The 17,434-nt window shown below is 30.2% G+C and overlaps 3 protein-coding genes across 8 annotated transcripts; all 3 read right to left on the bottom strand.

Moving 5' to 3' along the window:
- Positions 1–378: 378 nt before the first annotated feature.
- LOC105250285 lies at positions 379–7,641 on the bottom strand. The gene is made up of 4 exons (XM_025411502.1): positions 7,445–7,641; positions 4,039–4,205; positions 2,905–3,386; positions 379–2,298 (listed from the first exon to the last, which is right to left on the bottom strand). The coding sequence occupies exons 2-4, from the start codon at positions 4,187–4,189 to the stop codon at positions 2,152–2,154; spliced, it is 780 nt and encodes a 259-aa protein (XP_025267287.1). The 5' UTR covers positions 4,190–4,205; positions 7,445–7,641; the 3' UTR covers positions 379–2,151.
- Positions 7,642–7,770: 129 nt separating this feature from the next.
- LOC105250286 (uncharacterized protein F13E9.13, mitochondrial) lies at positions 7,771–12,450 on the bottom strand. Of its 5 annotated transcripts, none has more exons than XM_025411504.1 (7): positions 12,350–12,450; positions 11,841–12,262; positions 11,537–11,619; positions 10,871–11,011; positions 10,283–10,482; positions 9,826–9,953; positions 8,594–9,224 (listed from the first exon to the last, which is right to left on the bottom strand). In XM_025411504.1, the coding sequence occupies exons 2-7, from the start codon at positions 11,911–11,913 to the stop codon at positions 9,022–9,024; spliced, it is 828 nt and encodes a 275-aa protein (XP_025267289.1). In that variant the 5' UTR covers positions 11,914–12,262; positions 12,350–12,450; the 3' UTR covers positions 8,594–9,021. The 5 variants fall into 5 exon arrangements, 4 of the variants coding, with proteins under 4 accessions (XP_019882810.1, XP_025267289.1, XP_025267290.1 ...); XM_025411505.1 differs by having other exon boundaries at positions 11,841–12,248; XR_003123207.1 differs by lacking the exon at positions 9,826–9,953 and adding an exon at positions 7,771–8,104 and having other exon boundaries at positions 8,866–9,224; positions 11,841–12,450.
- Positions 12,451–13,684: 1,234 nt separating this feature from the next.
- Positions 13,685–17,381, bottom strand: LOC105250287 (eukaryotic translation initiation factor 2 subunit 2). Of its 2 annotated transcripts, XM_011256297.3 has the most exons (7): positions 17,189–17,206; positions 16,537–16,794; positions 16,011–16,167; positions 15,901–15,933; positions 14,521–14,711; positions 14,002–14,286; positions 13,685–13,877 (listed from the first exon to the last, which is right to left on the bottom strand). In XM_011256297.3, the coding sequence occupies exons 1-7, from the start codon at positions 17,204–17,206 to the stop codon at positions 13,833–13,835; spliced, it is 987 nt and encodes a 328-aa protein (XP_011254599.1). In that variant the 3' UTR covers positions 13,685–13,832. The 2 variants fall into 2 exon arrangements, with proteins under 2 accessions (XP_011254599.1, XP_011254600.1); XM_011256298.3 differs by lacking the exon at positions 15,901–15,933 and having other exon boundaries at positions 13,833–13,877; positions 17,189–17,381.
- Between the last annotated feature and the right edge of the window lie 53 nt (positions 17,382–17,434).

The raw sequence follows: 17,434 nt of genomic DNA, 5'->3' as shown, positions 1-17,434 counted from the left end.
AAAATACAAAGATTTTTTAAAATTTTAATAATCCTTGAAATTTACAATTTAAGATCAATAATCTATAATAGCTATAAAAATCCAAGAAAAAAAAGGAAGGAAATTTTAAATATTCCAACATTTTAGTAAATATCTAAAGATGTAATAAAATTTACCAGATCTAGAAAAAAATTATTGTAATCCATTCATTTTTAAAAATATATTCGAGTATCTCGAAATCAGCGAGAAATATCAAATATATATAATGCTGTAAAAATTTAGAATCTCCTTCTGAGATCTTTAACGCTAAATTTGATGATCCATTTGAGAGTCCGAGGATTTTATCATCAAACGGACATGAGGAATTATATATAAGATGCGCAAATAAATCTAATAATATTATTAATAATATTTTTACTAAGAACCGAAAGACAGATTGTGGAAGGTACAAAACAATCTTCAAAATTTCGTGCGTGCCATTTGTGTTTTGGTTCGTGTGAATACACTTTACGCACATTATGTCATTGTGTCAAATAAATAATTATATATAACTAATAGAGTTTTAGCGTTAATTGATACAGATTTAATATATCTCTCTTAATTACTGATATCGTTATATGTCCTTGTGTTTTGTTCGTTCGAGGACTCTGTTAACCCTTTCAAGACAAAGTTACGTTTCTCAAGTATTGCTTCGATCAATTGTACAAGGCCACAAATTTTAAAAAATTCTTTTGTACATTTGTATATTTCTTCATTTGTTTTCTAGAATATAATTTAGTGAAAACAATTGATCAGAATTTATTTCGTAAGACTGATTTATCAACACTCGATATATCATTAAAATTTAAAAATCATTTCTTGTTTCCATGTTTTTTATGAGGGCAAAAATTCACTTTATTATCTCTCGTTAAAAATAAGTTGAGATTAATATATTTTTTTTATTCTTGAACATAATGATTTAATGGATTATCTATGTAAAATACGTAGGAATTTATGTAAAGAATCTTATATGAAGAGAGGAAGGTAAAAGGACTTTGTTATCAAACATTTTCTTTAAACTTCTTTATGTCTATGATCTTTTTTAGAAAGGGTTAAACATGTCACTCGAACCTTTTTTTTCTAAAAAGAGCTAAACATGTCACATGTATCTTTTATCATCATTACCAAATGTACACACTTCCTCGTACACTTGTGTGAACAAGAACGCATTTGACGAGTAAAATTTCGTTACAATGAATTCCGAATCGATCGAGCAAATTGAGATCACTGTTCTGAGCAGCAGCATTTCTTACAAGTCGCAATTGTCACATTTTTGTTATAAGCAATTCTTTTCTGCTGCACATATGTTATATTTTCACTTGAATAAATAATTAAAATAATCGGGAATTATATATATATAATAATAGATAAAATAAATCTGGAATTACATACAATTATATATAATTGTTATATATAATATATAATAATTATATATAATATGTACATAACATATGTGTATAATTATATATAATATACAATAATTATATATAATTGGCAAACACACTTGTCAGTTTTGCAGAGCTTTGTCATCTGATCTATATTGTCTTACATAAATTGCATAACAATGAACAGATCAAGCCGCCTATTTTTTGATTGAGAGTCTGACTATTTTAGATTTTTTTATTAATTGATTTAGTTCGAAGAATTAGGCTGAATATATTTCTCATGTTTTCTTTTCATCACTAGCGAAGAAATGTCATCGAGAGTCACGTTATTGGCGCGTTATTGAATTACAATCACGCGTACAACAATCAGCCATTTTTGCATAATGTATCAAAAGAGATTAGAGTGAACTCTACAACAATTATTACTAAACACTATCGTCGCACACATACATACATATATATACATACGCACGCATTCGGTATAAAATCTAATAATAGCCAGACTCTCATCTAAGAGGTTTATCTCATGTCAAGCAGATTAATTTGTATCATCGACGAAAAAATATGAATATAGCATATACTGCGAAACATATTTTTCTAGACTATGTTACTTTTTGATCAATGATAATTATTATAAATAATCTTTTGTGTCATTGCAGCGAAATTTCACCGAGTAATCAATTGTCATAGCGTTGGTCGTCGTGTTTTAGGAAGATGTTTAAGTACAGATTGACCTGAGATCGGATGACTAGCATTTTCGGTTGTTATTGGCGCCGCTATGACAAACGCGCAAACGATCCTGACGACGTAGCCGCTTGCCTTTTGCTTGACGCACCTTGTTGCTCCTTTCCATGCGGGCCCTCTTGAGACTCTGAGTCGAGCGTTTCTGCAACATCTGCCCAGACAAGAGTAGCGAATTTTTAATTTAACGATCTTATATTAAATGCTTCGTATCTTTAATCATAAATATAATTATGATTTTAAAGCTCATTTTATTAACCCATTAAGGCCCAAGCAGAATCTGAATCAGATAGCATCAAACTAATTATTATTGTATTTATAAAAGGTTACCGAACAAAGATACTGCGCAAACATCAATTGTTTCAATTAGTAAAAGAGTCTTTTAGCAGTCATACTGATCCGAACATAAAACAACAATTCTTCATAATTTTTATCATAAGAACTGTTTGAACTGTCTGAAGAGGTCGATTTGACTCCTCATCATGCAATTGTTTATAACCATTTTACACTAACAAATTGAACTCTGACGATAGAATGTTACTTAGATTTTCTTCATGATTTTTCCCGTAGAATCGATTGGCGCAGTCAGTTTTTCAAAATAACTTTCGGTATAATTTGTTTAAATAATTTTTTATAAAAAATTACAAATGTCAAAACAAAAAATACATATATTTTATTTTTTGATTTGCCTGTAAATGCAATAATTAGTTTGATGCTATCTGACTCAGATTCTGCTTGGACCTTAATGGGTTAAACTCACCTCCTGAGCTCGTTCCTGGGCGGTCCGGAGCTGTTTTCCGATCCTAGCTTTGTTATTATTATTGCTATCTGATGCGGGCAGTCTGTCGTTGTGGATGGCTTGCAATTCTGCAACAACTCTACGCGACAATTCATCGATGTTACTTCGGTCTAGACTGCTGTCCAAGGATGTAGATACGGTACAAAGCGCGGAGGATGTGGAGGACGAGAGATCAGCTGGCGGCGCCGGGGGGACGTTTTGAGGAACATCAATAGTTTGTCCGACATCGACGTCCTTTTGGCCTTCTATCCACCTGTCCGGCGACGGGGGCGGAGTGTCCGGAGTGACAGGAGGAGACGTTCCCGACACAACGGAGTAGACGGACATGCTAGGATGTTCTATCAGCAGATTCTCCATTGGCGAGGTTGCCACTTTAATGGGCCCTTCTTGGGTGAACACTGCCGGTGGCATTTCATACCACGGCTCCTCCAGCGTACCCTCAACTGGAAGAACAGAAAAGAAAGCGCGTAAGCACATAATCAGTCGAAATAATCAAGATGCTGTAAAGTATAAAAATAAAAAGGATAAAGAAACTGATTTCACAAAAGTGAAAAATTATACTTCGAGGAAAAGAAAACGAGTTAAAGAAGAAAAGAAAGTTGCTGCTTGTTGGTGTATATATATTGTATACATATTGAAGTATATACACTCAATGGATTTCATTCAATAAAGATTGCAGAAGTTACTTCAGATAAGATGTATCACTATATAAATAAACGAAATCTGCCATAGATAAGGCATAGAATCAATATAAAAAGACTCGTTTCGTAACCGAGATTCCGGAAGTTACTATTAACAATAAATTTATTATAATTCTTGTGAATTATAACAAAATTCATAAAATTGAATTTGAATTTTGAAATTCAATTTTAAATCATAAAATTGAATAAATGAATAGTATGTGAATAATTAGGTAATGACTAAAAACAGTATTGTAATTATTTCTATCACACGTAAATATTTTTTAAAAAATCTTGATCAAAATTAGAAATTAGAATAAAATTTAATTAAGATAAAATGGCCTTTCTCTCCCTCTGTACACACACACACATACATAATTTTAAGTAAATTACTAAAAAACAATAAATTATGTACCAGTTCGGTCAATGAGGATCCATTCATCGTCCTCGACCTCCACTTGCCTGAATCTCCGCATTATCCCTCGAGTTCGAGGATCCTCTTCGAGTGAATCTTGCGTGCCGGAATAATTATTCCCGAACAAGTAACCGACAAAATTGCCCAACATCCTGATCGTCTGATGTCTGTAACACAATAACCATTCTATATCAATTGTATAAATACATACATATTTTTTTATTTGTATAAACATAAATATAGAATTAAATTAAAATAATTTTATTTATTTATTAAATTAAAATAATTTTATTTATTTATTATTTTTGCCCAAAGTAATTATTTTTCAATTATTATATAAAATCATTATTTCAAACAATATAAATAGTAGAAATAAATATTACAAAGTATTTTATAAATTATTTTATAAACAATTACTTTATAATTCTTAATATTTTGATATAGAAATTAATTTAAATTAATTTAATTTTGATATAGAAATTAATTAAAAAAAAATCAATTATCACTTATGACTGTAGAATCAAGAACGCAGAAGGTAGTGCGTGAATGAAAAATATATACACACACAAAATACATTGCTATCTATTTTTTGAAAAATTAGCAAGTTTGCGAAAAACACAAACAATAAAGAAACTCATAATATTTTTAATAGATAATATGAATAAATGTTATTCACAAATTTCATTTTTTATTGATTTCATTATACTAGACAATTCGTTCAAAAATTGTTTTAATCGTTTTTTGAATAGTGACATTTTTCAACAACTTTCGCCCTTTGATTCAAAGTAAATCGTATTATTTACCTCGCTGGAAAAGAGGAAGGAGAAGACAAGGAAGAAAATTGTATTCTTAGATAAAGGCCTCTAGATTCTAAAATGGATTCTTGGATCTCTGCATTTTGACTTTAACTCTATTTCTCTATCTCTCTTTCTCTTTCATTTTGTTGTATAATCTCGATGAGTTTTCGTGGGCGCGCGAACGAGGTGATCACGTCGACCTTGATCTCGAATTTGCTTCTCTCTGGTTAGAAGGGCAACGAGTCCTCTCTCAGCCAGTAGTTTTCCTCGGTGCATAACCACGTGCCAATTATATAATTACAAGTATCCGAACTGACACAAATGTACATGCTTATAACTCATTTTCTTGATGTTATCTTAATCCAACAGTAAATCCTCCTTCAGACTTATTATTAGAGTCTTGTTAAGATTTGCATAGATATACACACACACTCTGTCAAATACACGTAATAGCCCATTGTGATATGTTTAGACCGATTTCATTCGATAAAGTCGATCTTAAAAGTTATTTTGATATAAATTTTTCAGAAAAATATTACACAAAGATTTTTACATTACACGATATACACAAAGATAGACAGACTTATTCAATATGATCAATAATTCAATAACCATTGAAAATGTTATATGTGATAATCTCCTTAATTTTCTCCTTAGTTTTCTAGAGCTGAGATGACGTATAAATGATTCTGCTTTCTATTTAATTTAAAGACTTTTTTGTAATTGCAATTCAAAAATTATTAATATAATTGAATTTTTAAAGAAAAAAATAATTAAAATAAAAAGTAAATACAATTTAATAAATGCTAACAAATTAAAAATATTAAAATAGATTTGCAAAAACTATTAGGGAGCAGATTAAAAAAAAATAGATTTTTTTTTAACATAGACAACATCTGTAAATTTATTTGAAAGAATTTTCACGATCGAATGCAAATGTAATAGTTTTATAACATCTTATAACATCTTACGCATCAAATCACGACATTGGATAAACGATAATTTTTATATAATAATAATCTAACGCTGACTCTAATAAAAAAATCATCACATTTGTGTGTATATGTGAGTGAGTTTATGCATGTAAAAAAAAAGAAAAAAAGATTGTATAATTTATTCTTGCCATATCATCCTGACTTATTTCACAATTGGCTGCATGATTCACGTGATTTTAGAATCCGAACTATTACTCGACTAGCGATATTAACATCTGAAAGATTAAAGTATAGTTAATCTTCTGTTTTTCTCCTCGTTATGCAAACATTCAATTAATGCAAAATTAAGTTAAATGAATCGTACAATAACAACGTATAACGACGTGTAATCGGTCTTCAAGCCACTCTTCTATCGTTGCTGATCCATCTTTAATTAACATATTTTTTATGGAAAATTCTCATCTTGAAAGATAGCGTAAAAATAAGACGTATAAAATAAAACAAAGAAACTCATACGACTTTCTCCCCCTCCTCCTTCCAATATCTTTCTTCTTTTTCCATTTCCCCCCCTCCCCCCTCTCTCTCAATCACAACTTGACATTCTAAAGTTGTCAGAGTTGTCTCGTCCTTAATGTTTTTATGGGTTTTTTGTGTTCTGTCTTTGTGTTCTTCGTTATGTGTACTAAGTGATAAAGTTATATAAAAAAAAAATAACAAAAAAAATGAGAAAAACCATTAATGAGACATTTCGAAGTATTGCTGTCGCTCCGATGAATTTTTTTGATTATTTTGTTTCGCATTTCCTTATTTCAAAAAAAAAGGAAAAAAAAAACAAGAAATATACTTTCAGCAAACGGCAATCTTATTCTTTTCGCTCCTCAAATTTCATCATCCTTATAAAATCGAAATAAATGATTTAATGATATAATGATAATTGCGAAAATTCATGAAAATGGCTCTAGGATCGCCTCATTCGCGACAGATTACTCCAGTTTGCTATCTTACTTCGTTTTCGAATTTTCTTCACATACACACACACACACACATACGCACGCGCTGGAGCACGCACCCTGATCGTGTAAAGCAGCTCGCTTTACATGATAAAGAAAGCGAATAAATTCGACGTCATTTAGCTATCGTCCCACTTGCTCTCGCTCGTGAACGCCTCATTTTCCTTCTTTTCCCGAATTTCCCTCACTTTCTCGTACCATACAAGCCATCGTACCGTGGCGTATCTCCGAGACTGAACGTCTCAACTGTACAACACAATCGCGAAAATCATTATTCGCCAGGATTCGTCTCGCTTATAGACTTTGCACTCCTAGTTCTCCTCTCCTTTCTTCTCTCCGGAGTCTCTGTCACATTTGATTCGAGCGCGTCAATGATCTCCGAAACCGTGACAAGATACAAGTGACAATACGATCGCAGAAAAACCGTCGTCGTCATCACTGTCATCGTCTCCCCGTCGTCTTCGGTTACGTCAAAGTACATATCAACTCTCTGAAAATGTATCATCGTCGACACAACGCTATACACACAATACTACGAAAATAAAATAAAAAAACGACATACAGTTACTGAAGAAGAAGGAAGAGAGAAAAAGAGACTCGCAAATACAGAAAAAAAAAATGAAGAAGATACGGTATGGAAAAGCTTGCAAAACAATCAACTCGCCTGAATAGTATCGCGTTTGAGGAGCCGTGGTAGCAACTGCTCGCCGTCAGCTGATTTCGACTGTTGGCTGGCTGGCTAGGCGACCGATTACGAGGCGCTGTGCGGGGGTGAGAGGCGAGATTGGCGAGGACGGTGGAACGGAGGGGAGTAATTTCCGGGAGCGGGGCTCGAGAGGGGAAGAGGAGAGGTAGTTGGACGCAGCGGACAGAAATGAGTTGCCTGGGAGAAGAAGGGATTTTAGGAACGGGAGAAACGAGGTGGAAGGGGAATTCCCCCTCCCACCTCTCCCACCTCCCCTCTCGCCACCGCCTCCAGTCATCAGAGCCGAGGGAATAGCGAGGGCGAGGGTTACAACGTAGAAGGGAAAGACAATGTCGATGTATGGTTGCGAGGGGGAGTGAAGAGAGAGGGGAAAGGGATAGGGTAGGGTGGTGCTTCATAGAGCGATGTCAGGGGTGTATTTTGACGAGTGTGCTTGGTATAGATCCGCGGAGTCGATACGTTGCGTTAGAATAATGATTTTTTTTTGCCCTCTCCTGCCCGCTCCTCCCCTCCTAAAATGCTGATTCCAATGGTTCTTTGGATTCCACGATTAAGAGATAGCCTCCTGATTTTATTTATTGGCGTTTGCGTCTTCTATCTTCGTTGGCAGAGATTTCTCTAAAATTATTATTCGTATCGCGATAGAATAAAATATTTATTTTGATCTCAAAAGGATTCTTATATGTATCGAAAAATGATGAAATTCGAGGAATAAGAAAAAGATAAGTAAGTGATTTACTCAAAATTTATTTGTATTTTGATGTAGAAAAAGTTATAGACTTTGAATTTGATTTAATAATATATCCTATTTGATATTTATAATGCAATTTTCGTATTTGTGCTCGGTGTTGTATCTCAAATACTTTTGATAAAATATTTGAGATAATTTGTTAACTCTGTCTAAGTATATGTATATATCTTGACTTTTTTTGTTTAAATATAGATATTCTCAATGTGTATCTAACAACTCTGACTTTTAGTATTTTTGTATTAAGGATTTATAAGATTGTTCTCAATTTATAAAAAAATTTTTAATTAATTTGTAAGATTATCATTTTATATAATATAAATTCCAAGATTTTCAAATAAATTTTAAGTAAATAATAAATCTTACTCTATTTCTTTCTTTCTTGGAAAATCGTATCAAATCTTTAAATACCGTCGCATTGCATTTCCTCGTTTCGTAATTCGTTTTGCAAACTACTTGTCTCGTCTACCTTTCGCAAGATTTTGTGTCGAAGTTTCAACTTTGCATAACACATCGTTAACAATGACAAATTTAAAGCCCGACGAATTTTAGAACGAGTCGCTTTTCCAAGCTAAAACAGTTTTATGTCTCTTTTGCTGATACAATATACAGAGATTTATTTTCTTCGTACCGTACGTCTCTGTGGTTTCCGGAGGCACCAAAGTGCCAGCTTCGCGAATGCGCGATATTCAGCCCTGACGGCGACAATCGAAGCTCGCTCAGCTGGTCGAACAGCTGCCGGTCTCCGGCTGGCTCCCTCACGCGCTGCCTACAGAATTGCGTGTCGTCATAGGCGCTGTTGGCCTTTTAAATGTCCGACAAAGGCCTGGACTCTCTCCGGATCGGGCGCGTTCTCCCATCGGCCGGCTGTCTTCAGGTATGATCCCACAATCAGCGCGTCCGCCGCGTTCGCGTAATTGTCCACGTTGTCCAATGTCACGCCCGAGCCGATCAGCAACGGCAGCCTCGCCACGACATGCTTCCGCACTTCTGCAAGGTGTAATATGTACATAAGGCGTCTCTCACGTATCCCGTGTGTATTTCGCGAGTTCAATTCAAATCATCATCGCATATCATCGCGACTCACAACCTCGTCTCGAATTTGATTTCTTTTTTTTTTTATTCTTATTCGATACACACAAAATAAGCCTCTATGCTTGTAGCTGACATGATGTCATTGAGATCAATAATATCAATAATATATATATATATATATATATATATATATATATATATATATATATATACCCTTATGTTTGAGATTCAATTCTTTAGAATTTATTCGTTTTAATTACGTGGAGTGTAAAATATATATAAAAATGTCATTTCTGATTAAGCATTAATTTTTAATGTTACGTATGCATGAAAGATATATAGTAATAATAGGTAAACAATATGAGAGAAAGTGGTAAAAATACAAAAATTAAAAAGAGATCCGGTTATTTATCAATTTTCTATCGATTTATAAAAAATAATAGAAATTTTAGCCAATGATGTATAATTTATGTATATATCAATTATTTGCATTTAAAAATATATGTCTTCTTTAGAATCGTCACGTTATGTGAGACACAAGGAAAAAAGAAAATACCTGAAAGATCCCTTACGCTTACTTCCTCTCCGGTTGCATTACCGGTTAATATAACGCCATCGGCTAAAAAAAATTCCGCAGCTTTTACCGTCTCCAACAAGCTCACGTCGGAAGTAATCGCGTGCGAGCTGTAAAAATATCGAAGAAAGATGACGAAAAAATAGAATGTTTACGCAAGACTCTATTTTCGCGACATAAAATTACGAGGGGGGAGAAAGGGAAGCGTCAGCGTATTATTATTATTTGTATATATATTTAATATTCTCTCTCTCTCAACTCTTTAGAAAAATTCCAAATGCAGATTCATGACGCTATTTTGTTAGTGTTTTTTAAAATCATAATTTTACATTGTATCGTATGATAATTTAAATTATATAATTATAATATTATAATTTTAAATTATAATTATAATATTAATTTCTTTTTAATTTCTTTTCATTAATTCAAATAATCTCACCTATGCTTTTTCTTGACGTCAGCGAAAATGAGAATGTTGTCGGCGTCAATCTGTTTTCTATATCTTAATAAAGTTCCGGCATTTGCATCAATAAAGCCTTCATCGGCTATGTGGGAGAAGACGAATCCTTCGGCTCTAATAAATTGCAATCCCGTAGCCTTGGCAACCGCGATCGCTTCTCTGTTGCACCCTGCAAGAATCTATCAAAGTATAATATTCGATCATTTAAATAACTTGATAAACTTGTGAAAAAAGATACAAATATTAAATATAGGATAATTTAATAACATTAATTAATGTGTCAATTTAACGTTAGATGATATTAAAGAACAAAATAAAATTGATATCATTAAAATCAATAATGTGTGTGTATTAGAATAATTTAATAAATTTAATATAAATAAAATTGTTAATAAATTAATCTTAATTATAATATATATCTTAAATATATATCTTAATTCACCAACACTTTAATATTAATAATTTTAATATCATCTTGATAACAAATTTAGTATTTATAAACTGACGAACTTTGGACTTTAAGCGAGAAAAATATTATATATGTGCGTGTGTCGATTTTTTTTATACCTGAACGCCACATGCGATATTTTGCGGCACAACTTTTCTAACTTCCGAACAAATTCTTGTCATCATAGTTGTGATCTCCGGTGACAGATCTCTTTGCCTAACATAGGGAATATCGTGCATATTTTCAATCAGTATGCCATCCTAGAAAACACATATATGCGTTCAGATCGATGCAATCGCTGATGTTTTCGTAGAATATAAAAAAATTAAAATAAAAAAAGTTTATATACTTTATTTATATTCTAAATTTTATATATCAAATTGTCAATTTATATTTTACACTTTATATGTCAAATTTATATTTATACTTTATATGTCAATTTGCTATACGAAATACAATTTTAATCTTTAAATTATAAATTAAATAAATTTTTTTTAAATTAATTAAATCAAGATAAGACTTATTTATTTGAATTTTTCAAGTTCAAAAACCGTAAAAAACTTTTTAAATTGTCTTGTAACTTAGAAACTCTCGGCCTGATAACGTTTTTATTAAAAGAAATTTAATTCGCGAAAAAACCCGAAAAATTTACAAATAAAAATAAAGAGGAAAAAATAGATAGGAAAACTCGAAAAATGTCTCGAATATTTCTCATATATATATAAAATCAAGATAAACAAAATTAATATTAAAATATATATATATATTATAAAAAAAACAATTACCACATTATATTTCGCGTACATTAATGCTTCTTTCGTTGCATTTTCCACGACCTTCTCGGTGCAGCCTTTATACCTTGGTGTTCCTGACGCACACATACATACATTTATATTTTGAACCTGAAATATTTCTATAATTTTTCAAAATATCGTGAAGAAAAAAAAGAAGCGAAACGAATTTACTGACTATTAATCGTAATTGAAGCGATTAGATTGATCTAAAATTATAATCGAGTTCAATTATCATATACGTGATCAAGAAATCAATCAAGCACTACACGCGACAAGGATAGAGAAGTTCATGTACCAGGGAGCGCTCCCACGTGCACCATTGCTATGATTGAGCAGGGTTGTGGAAATAATTTCCGAAACCTCAGCATATCACGGGTGATAAATAATTGGACGTGTATGTACAATCTAGCAGCGCCAAAGCCAAAGCAAACAGCCGCTGTATCGCGAAATGCTGGCGAACGCGAATCAGCTGACTGGCTGACAGCGCGTAGCGTAGTTTCGTTTATTTACTCTTTTTCTTTCTTTCTCTCTCTCTCTCTGGCTTTCTCCTTGTGTGTTGAACTCTCGATAATCTTTTTTTTTCTTATCACGTTTCTTTGTGCACTTCTAGGGTGCCTCTCTCGATCCCGCGACGTTAGGTCAGACCGGTTTTTGTGCGCACGCTTGGCACAAAGCCATATGTGTGTAAGAAATATTATGAGCGCTAAAATAAACGTTCTAAAGGAATTATTAAAAAAAAAAGAAATGAGATAATTTTTAAGAATAATCTAACACACACACACACACACACACACACAGACATACTTTTATTAGTCGAACTAATTGTAAGTTGTAAGCCGCTATACTTCAACGCGCATGCGCATAAAAAATGGACTGCCAACTTAAAAAAAATATAATTTTTTTCATAAAACGCGCCAAATACGACTTTTTATAAAAAGACTAAATTTATAAGTTTTATTTGCTTTATAGAGTACAAAATTAAAATATAATTATTACTATAGACGATATGTTTAAAATTTTAATTTGTTAATTTCTGGATTTTTGACACAAAATGTGTAATATGGGTTTGACATACTTACTTATTACGTATAAATATAATTTTTTTAAGATATAAATATTTTTTCACAATTTTGTTATTAATTTGCTTTATAATTAAATAATAATTATTTTTATATGTTTAAACTGTAACATTTCTCCAGAGTGCACAAAATATGTTAAATAACTTAAATTAAAAAATATTTCTATATTGATTTTTATTTATTAGAGATTTATTATACATGTTATACATTTATTTTAAAGTCTTTAACCAAATCCTTCAAAAGTATTCGAAAAAACTTGAAATAATATGAAAAATTTATCTAGCCGCAAAATTGAATCAATTATTAAAAAAAATTGCTTTATATAATATCTTAAAGGAGATTTTTATGATTATAAAATTTTGCGAATTGATAATTTTGCAAAAATCTGTTCTTTCGAATCTATGATTTGTGTATAAAAAAATAATTATCTATTTTTAATCAACTGTTAACAATCCATTTTCTTTTTCAATCATCGTATTCTTCATCTAAAGACTTTTTTTATAAGGTATTTAGATAAACAAGTAAATAATATTGCAACAAATGTAATTTTATTTAATTTTTATTTAGAGTAATATTAATTATGAAAAAAATTAGAAATAGAAAATTAAATGATTATTTTTTTTAACCAGTGTCGATATTTTTTTCCATATATAAATCTCAATCATGATTGTATTAGAAATTGATTTGAAAACAAATGTAGAACATATTATATAATCTAAATTACATCATAAGTTTAATATGTTTTAGTAAAAACATAATAAATATTTGTATTAGTAAAAAAAGACTAGAAGATTTCAGAAAATTATTAAGACAAAAATTTTACAATAAAATAATTTTTTTACATTATCATCAATACATAATGACCAAGTTATGATACTATTTACGCTCCTGTATTCCAATCAAACTGTAATTATCACAAATAAAACTTACATATAAAAAATATCGACACACAAGATAAAATAATATTAAAGAATATAAATAATAAAATATAAAATTTAAAGATACTTATGTGAAATAAATTTTCAAAAGTCTGCATTCTAGAATATAAGTTTCTAGAATTTTTCATATAGAATACAATAGTGTATAAATAATTTTTGAAAAAATGTAATTGTATTGAAATCAATTTGGAATGCATTCAATAAATCTGTACCATTTTTTTTCCATAATATTTTATTTGCACTAGCGTTTTCTTAAATAAAGAAAATTGCTTAGGCAGTTTTCGCACGAATAGCAGCGCGTTTCCCTGTAACAGCCTGTGAAATAGATATAAGAAAAATATTATTTGTAAAGTTATTTGTAAAGTTATTTTATCTGAATATATATAATGATCATATAATATAATAACGTCACTACGTCATCTCAAATACAATAACTTACTTGGAATCCAGACTTTATGCTAGCGACGGAGCATCTCGAGCCACATGTCTCGCATTGCAAAAAGAAGAGTCGAGTATCTTTTTGAAGGATCGTGTCTGGCGAACGACATGTATGACATGTAACATATTCCTTGATATATCTCCTAAGGACGTTCTCTATTTGTTTCTGTTGGAAACGACCTTTGATAATCAATTGACTATTACCGTCGACCGAGCCGCTCGTACCCAATTCGGCCAGCAAAAAGTCTAGTAAATGTTTTGGCTGCCTATGTAATGTTTTACAAATCTGCAAAATAGATGTATTTACAAGATACAAATTCGCAGAGAATGAAAGAAGGACACAAAGTACATATTGAATAATAATCATAATAATAATGTTATATGTATATATATATGTATATATAATTATTAAAAATTATGTAAAATTAAATAATTAATGCAAAATAAATAATTAATGTGTGAATTAATTATTAATAATATACTTATAATAATCTCAATTAATAATTAATTAAAAAAGCACCTCGGTGAAATTGGCGAAAGACGTTTTCTTCGTTCCAATGCGTACCACTTGTGGCGGACGCATAACAAACTTCTGTTTCTTACCAGCCACCATATCAGGATTCTTCTCTCGCATGATATTAAATACTCTAACTAATAATTCGTCATATGTATAATCCCTGTCCGAGCCCACCCACAAACTCGGTTCCTCCACTGAGAAAAAGGAACAGAAAAATTGTTATCTAGTATTAACTAGATAAAAGTTATATAAAAAACAACTGTTAATAAATTTTATCAAACTTATATGTGAAAATATTACAACTGAGCAAACAAGAGTGCAAGTAAAAGCAATATATGTAATATTCATAGTGTTTAACATTAACAATTTTTAGTAATTTAATTGATAAACATGTAGCGTAATTTAATATTGCACATATGGAGATATAGAAAATGTTTGTAAAATATAGAGATATTTTAAATATATGGAAAATTTTTCCCAAATCATAGATACAAATAGCACTTAAAGAAAGAATATTTTAAAATTCTTGATTTTAATAATGAAATTTGTTGAAAATTTATTGAAAATTTGTTGAAAAAATTTGTTGAAAATTTGTTGAAAAAATTTTTCTTTCTTTTTTAAATAAGTTACAAAGCAAATCATTATTTATATTTAAAATATCTCTTCTATTATTTTTAATAAAGCATAAAGTTTTTAGAAATTTTTGTGTGAATCTTAATACTAAACTCTTTCTTTATAAATATATTTTAAAGAATAAACACATTTATGCAATGATATTTAAAATAAAACTATGTAACTCTTTTATATATGTACACAGTTATATACATATATATATCATGTTTCTTTTCAGTCACTAATTATTGAAAAATTTACCAATTAAATCTATTTAATTAAAGAATATTGAACAGGATGCAATCTGGAATATTATTACTTACACATATACACATAAACACACATGCACATGCATACATACATACTTAAATTTTTGCTTTATGCATAGTTTTTAATAAAATTAAAAAAAAATTGCTTAAGATTTCTAATTAAAATTATAAACTCATTGCATAAAAGCATTTTTAACTAATATCTAAGCTAAGTTACATATATTTTTATATTTAAAAAAGATACAATACACTCGAGTATTAAAGTTTTGTTGTTATATGTTAAATATGATAAATATAATATATATTATGTACATATGTGACATATATAATGCTTAATATTTTCTAAATAAAAATTGATCTTCTTTACTGTAAAATATGATGTAAAAATTTAAATCTAAATATTGATTTGATTAAAATTAATGAAATTTATGAGTGCAAGAATAATTAGAGAATAATAAGTGCAGAATTGATGCAATTAGAAAACACAAAGCATATGTCTTACCATACTCTGCACTTCGCTCAGATTCAGTGCAGCATGTTAACAAATAATGAGTAACATAAACAACTAGATGCAAAAAAATATTGGCACAAGTCATTTCTTATGATACATACCATTCTCCTTATCTTCAATTTCCTTGCGTTCCTCTTCAGCTACTAATTCATCAAGATCCTTCTTCTTTTTTTTCTTCTTCTTTGTCTTTGAGAAATCCATATCTAAGTCAAAGTCATCATCCATTATAATTTCTTCAACTTGTTGCTCTATAGGTTCCTGTTCAATAAATAACAGAATTTCAGAAAATTTATAAAACATAGCTTTATCAAGTCTTATTACTTACTATTAAAAGAAACTTATGTTAGATTTTTCGATTTGTACAATTAACTGAATTAACTACAAGATAAATTTTTTATTTAATATATACTATACATATCCCCTTATTTATTTATATTATTTTTTAAAATTATTTTTAATTATTTATTTAATTATTATTTAAAAAAATAGCTATCTTCAGAAAATTGTCAAACAAAAATAATTGAAGTTTGATCATTAATAACAGCAGTAAACAAAAGATATTAAGATGAATAAAAATATTCAGTATAAAAATATTTGGCTTCCACAAAAATGTTTTTTTATTCTTACCTCTTTCTTGATATCGGGTAAAGCTGCTTCTAATTCATCTAAATTAAAAGCCTTTTTCTTCTTTTTCTTTTTTTTACCGAAATTTTCCAAATCCAATGTCTCGTCATCTTCGACAACTGTAGGTTCAGGCTCCTGATTTTCTTTGTCACCAGTGTTTTCAGTCGCATCACCGCTACTACCTCCTTCATTGAAAGCTGCATCAATATCAAAGGTAGTCTTCTTCTTTTTTTTCTTCTTTTTCAAAGTTGGATCAAATACCTAAAAAAATTAAACTAAGCAATACTATTTCTTTTTATAATTTCACAATTATACAGATATATGAAAATATAATGTAAATATATATAAACATATTAAACTTTTCATAAAAATTTCTTTGCAATAATTAAACAAATTATTACACGACAGCGAAACATTCGCATGGAACAAAGATTTTGAGGTTACTAAAATGATAATTTTCTCCTCTATTTTTTCTAAATATACTTGTTGACCGAGAAATTAATCCTTCGTGAGGAAATCCTTTGTAAATAACGAAAAGAAAAAGCAAAACATAATATTCTCTCATAGAAGAAATTCGAATAAAAGAATAGAAAATATTTACCAATTATGCATATTTACCTGAATGGAGCATTGTTAATAATTATACTTTACATACCGAATCTTCTTCCGTCATTTTTTTCGATTATAGATCGTTCTCTTGTTACAAATGAAGAAAATTCGAAGTGGTTTCAAGCTCTTGTCATGTGCCACACGTTGCTTCGGGAAAATCGGAGGATTGCATCAGAAAATACTGGAGAACACGATGGCTCTGCTGTATTCTATTACCAACCCACTCATGCTTCCGATTTAGATAGAATGCTAAAATCCTTAGAAGTCCCTAGAACTCGCATTTAAAGGCTTT

This window comes from Camponotus floridanus, unplaced genomic scaffold (genome assembly GCF_003227725.1).
Source record: "Camponotus floridanus strain SB8 unplaced genomic scaffold, Cflo_v7.5 scaffold4, whole genome shotgun sequence".
Classification (NCBI taxonomy): Eukaryota; Metazoa; Arthropoda; class Insecta; order Hymenoptera; family Formicidae; genus Camponotus; species Camponotus floridanus.
Note: the sequence above shows the minus strand (reverse complement) of the source record. Positions and strands in the feature narration are given on the sequence as shown.

Bases quoted from the DNA above. Each gene is read 5' to 3' on its own strand.
- LOC105250287 (XM_011256297.3), bottom strand. The intron at 15,934-16,010 runs GTATGTATCATA...ATTTGTTAACAT, and splicing joins AATTGAAGATAAGGAGAATG to GCTGCACTGAATCTGAGCGA. The intron at 13,878-14,001 runs GTAAGTTATTGT...TCTATTTCACAG, and splicing joins GCATAAAGTCTGGATTCCAA to GCTGTTACAGGGAAACGCGC.
- LOC105250286 (XM_025411504.1), bottom strand. From the start codon at position 11,913: ATGCTGAGGTTTCGGAAATTATTTCCACAACCCTGCTCAATCATAGCA. The intron at 11,620-11,840 runs GTACATGAACTT...TGTGTGCGTCAG, and splicing joins GCACGTGGGAGCGCTCCCTG to GAACACCAAGGTATAAAGGC. The intron at 9,954-10,282 runs GTGAGATTATTT...ATATTTTTACAG, and splicing joins GACGTCAAGAAAAAGCATAG to CTCGCACGCGATTACTTCCG.
- LOC105250285 (XM_025411502.1), bottom strand. From the start codon at position 4,189: ATGTTGGGCAATTTTGTCGGTTACTTGTTCGGGAATAATTATTCCGGC. The intron at 3,387-4,038 runs GTACATAATTTA...CTGTTCTTCCAG, and splicing joins GATCCTCATTGACCGAACTG to TTGAGGGTACGCTGGAGGAG. The intron at 2,299-2,904 runs GTGAGTTTAACC...TTGTCTGGGCAG, and splicing joins CCCAGGAACGAGCTCAGGAG to ATGTTGCAGAAACGCTCGAC.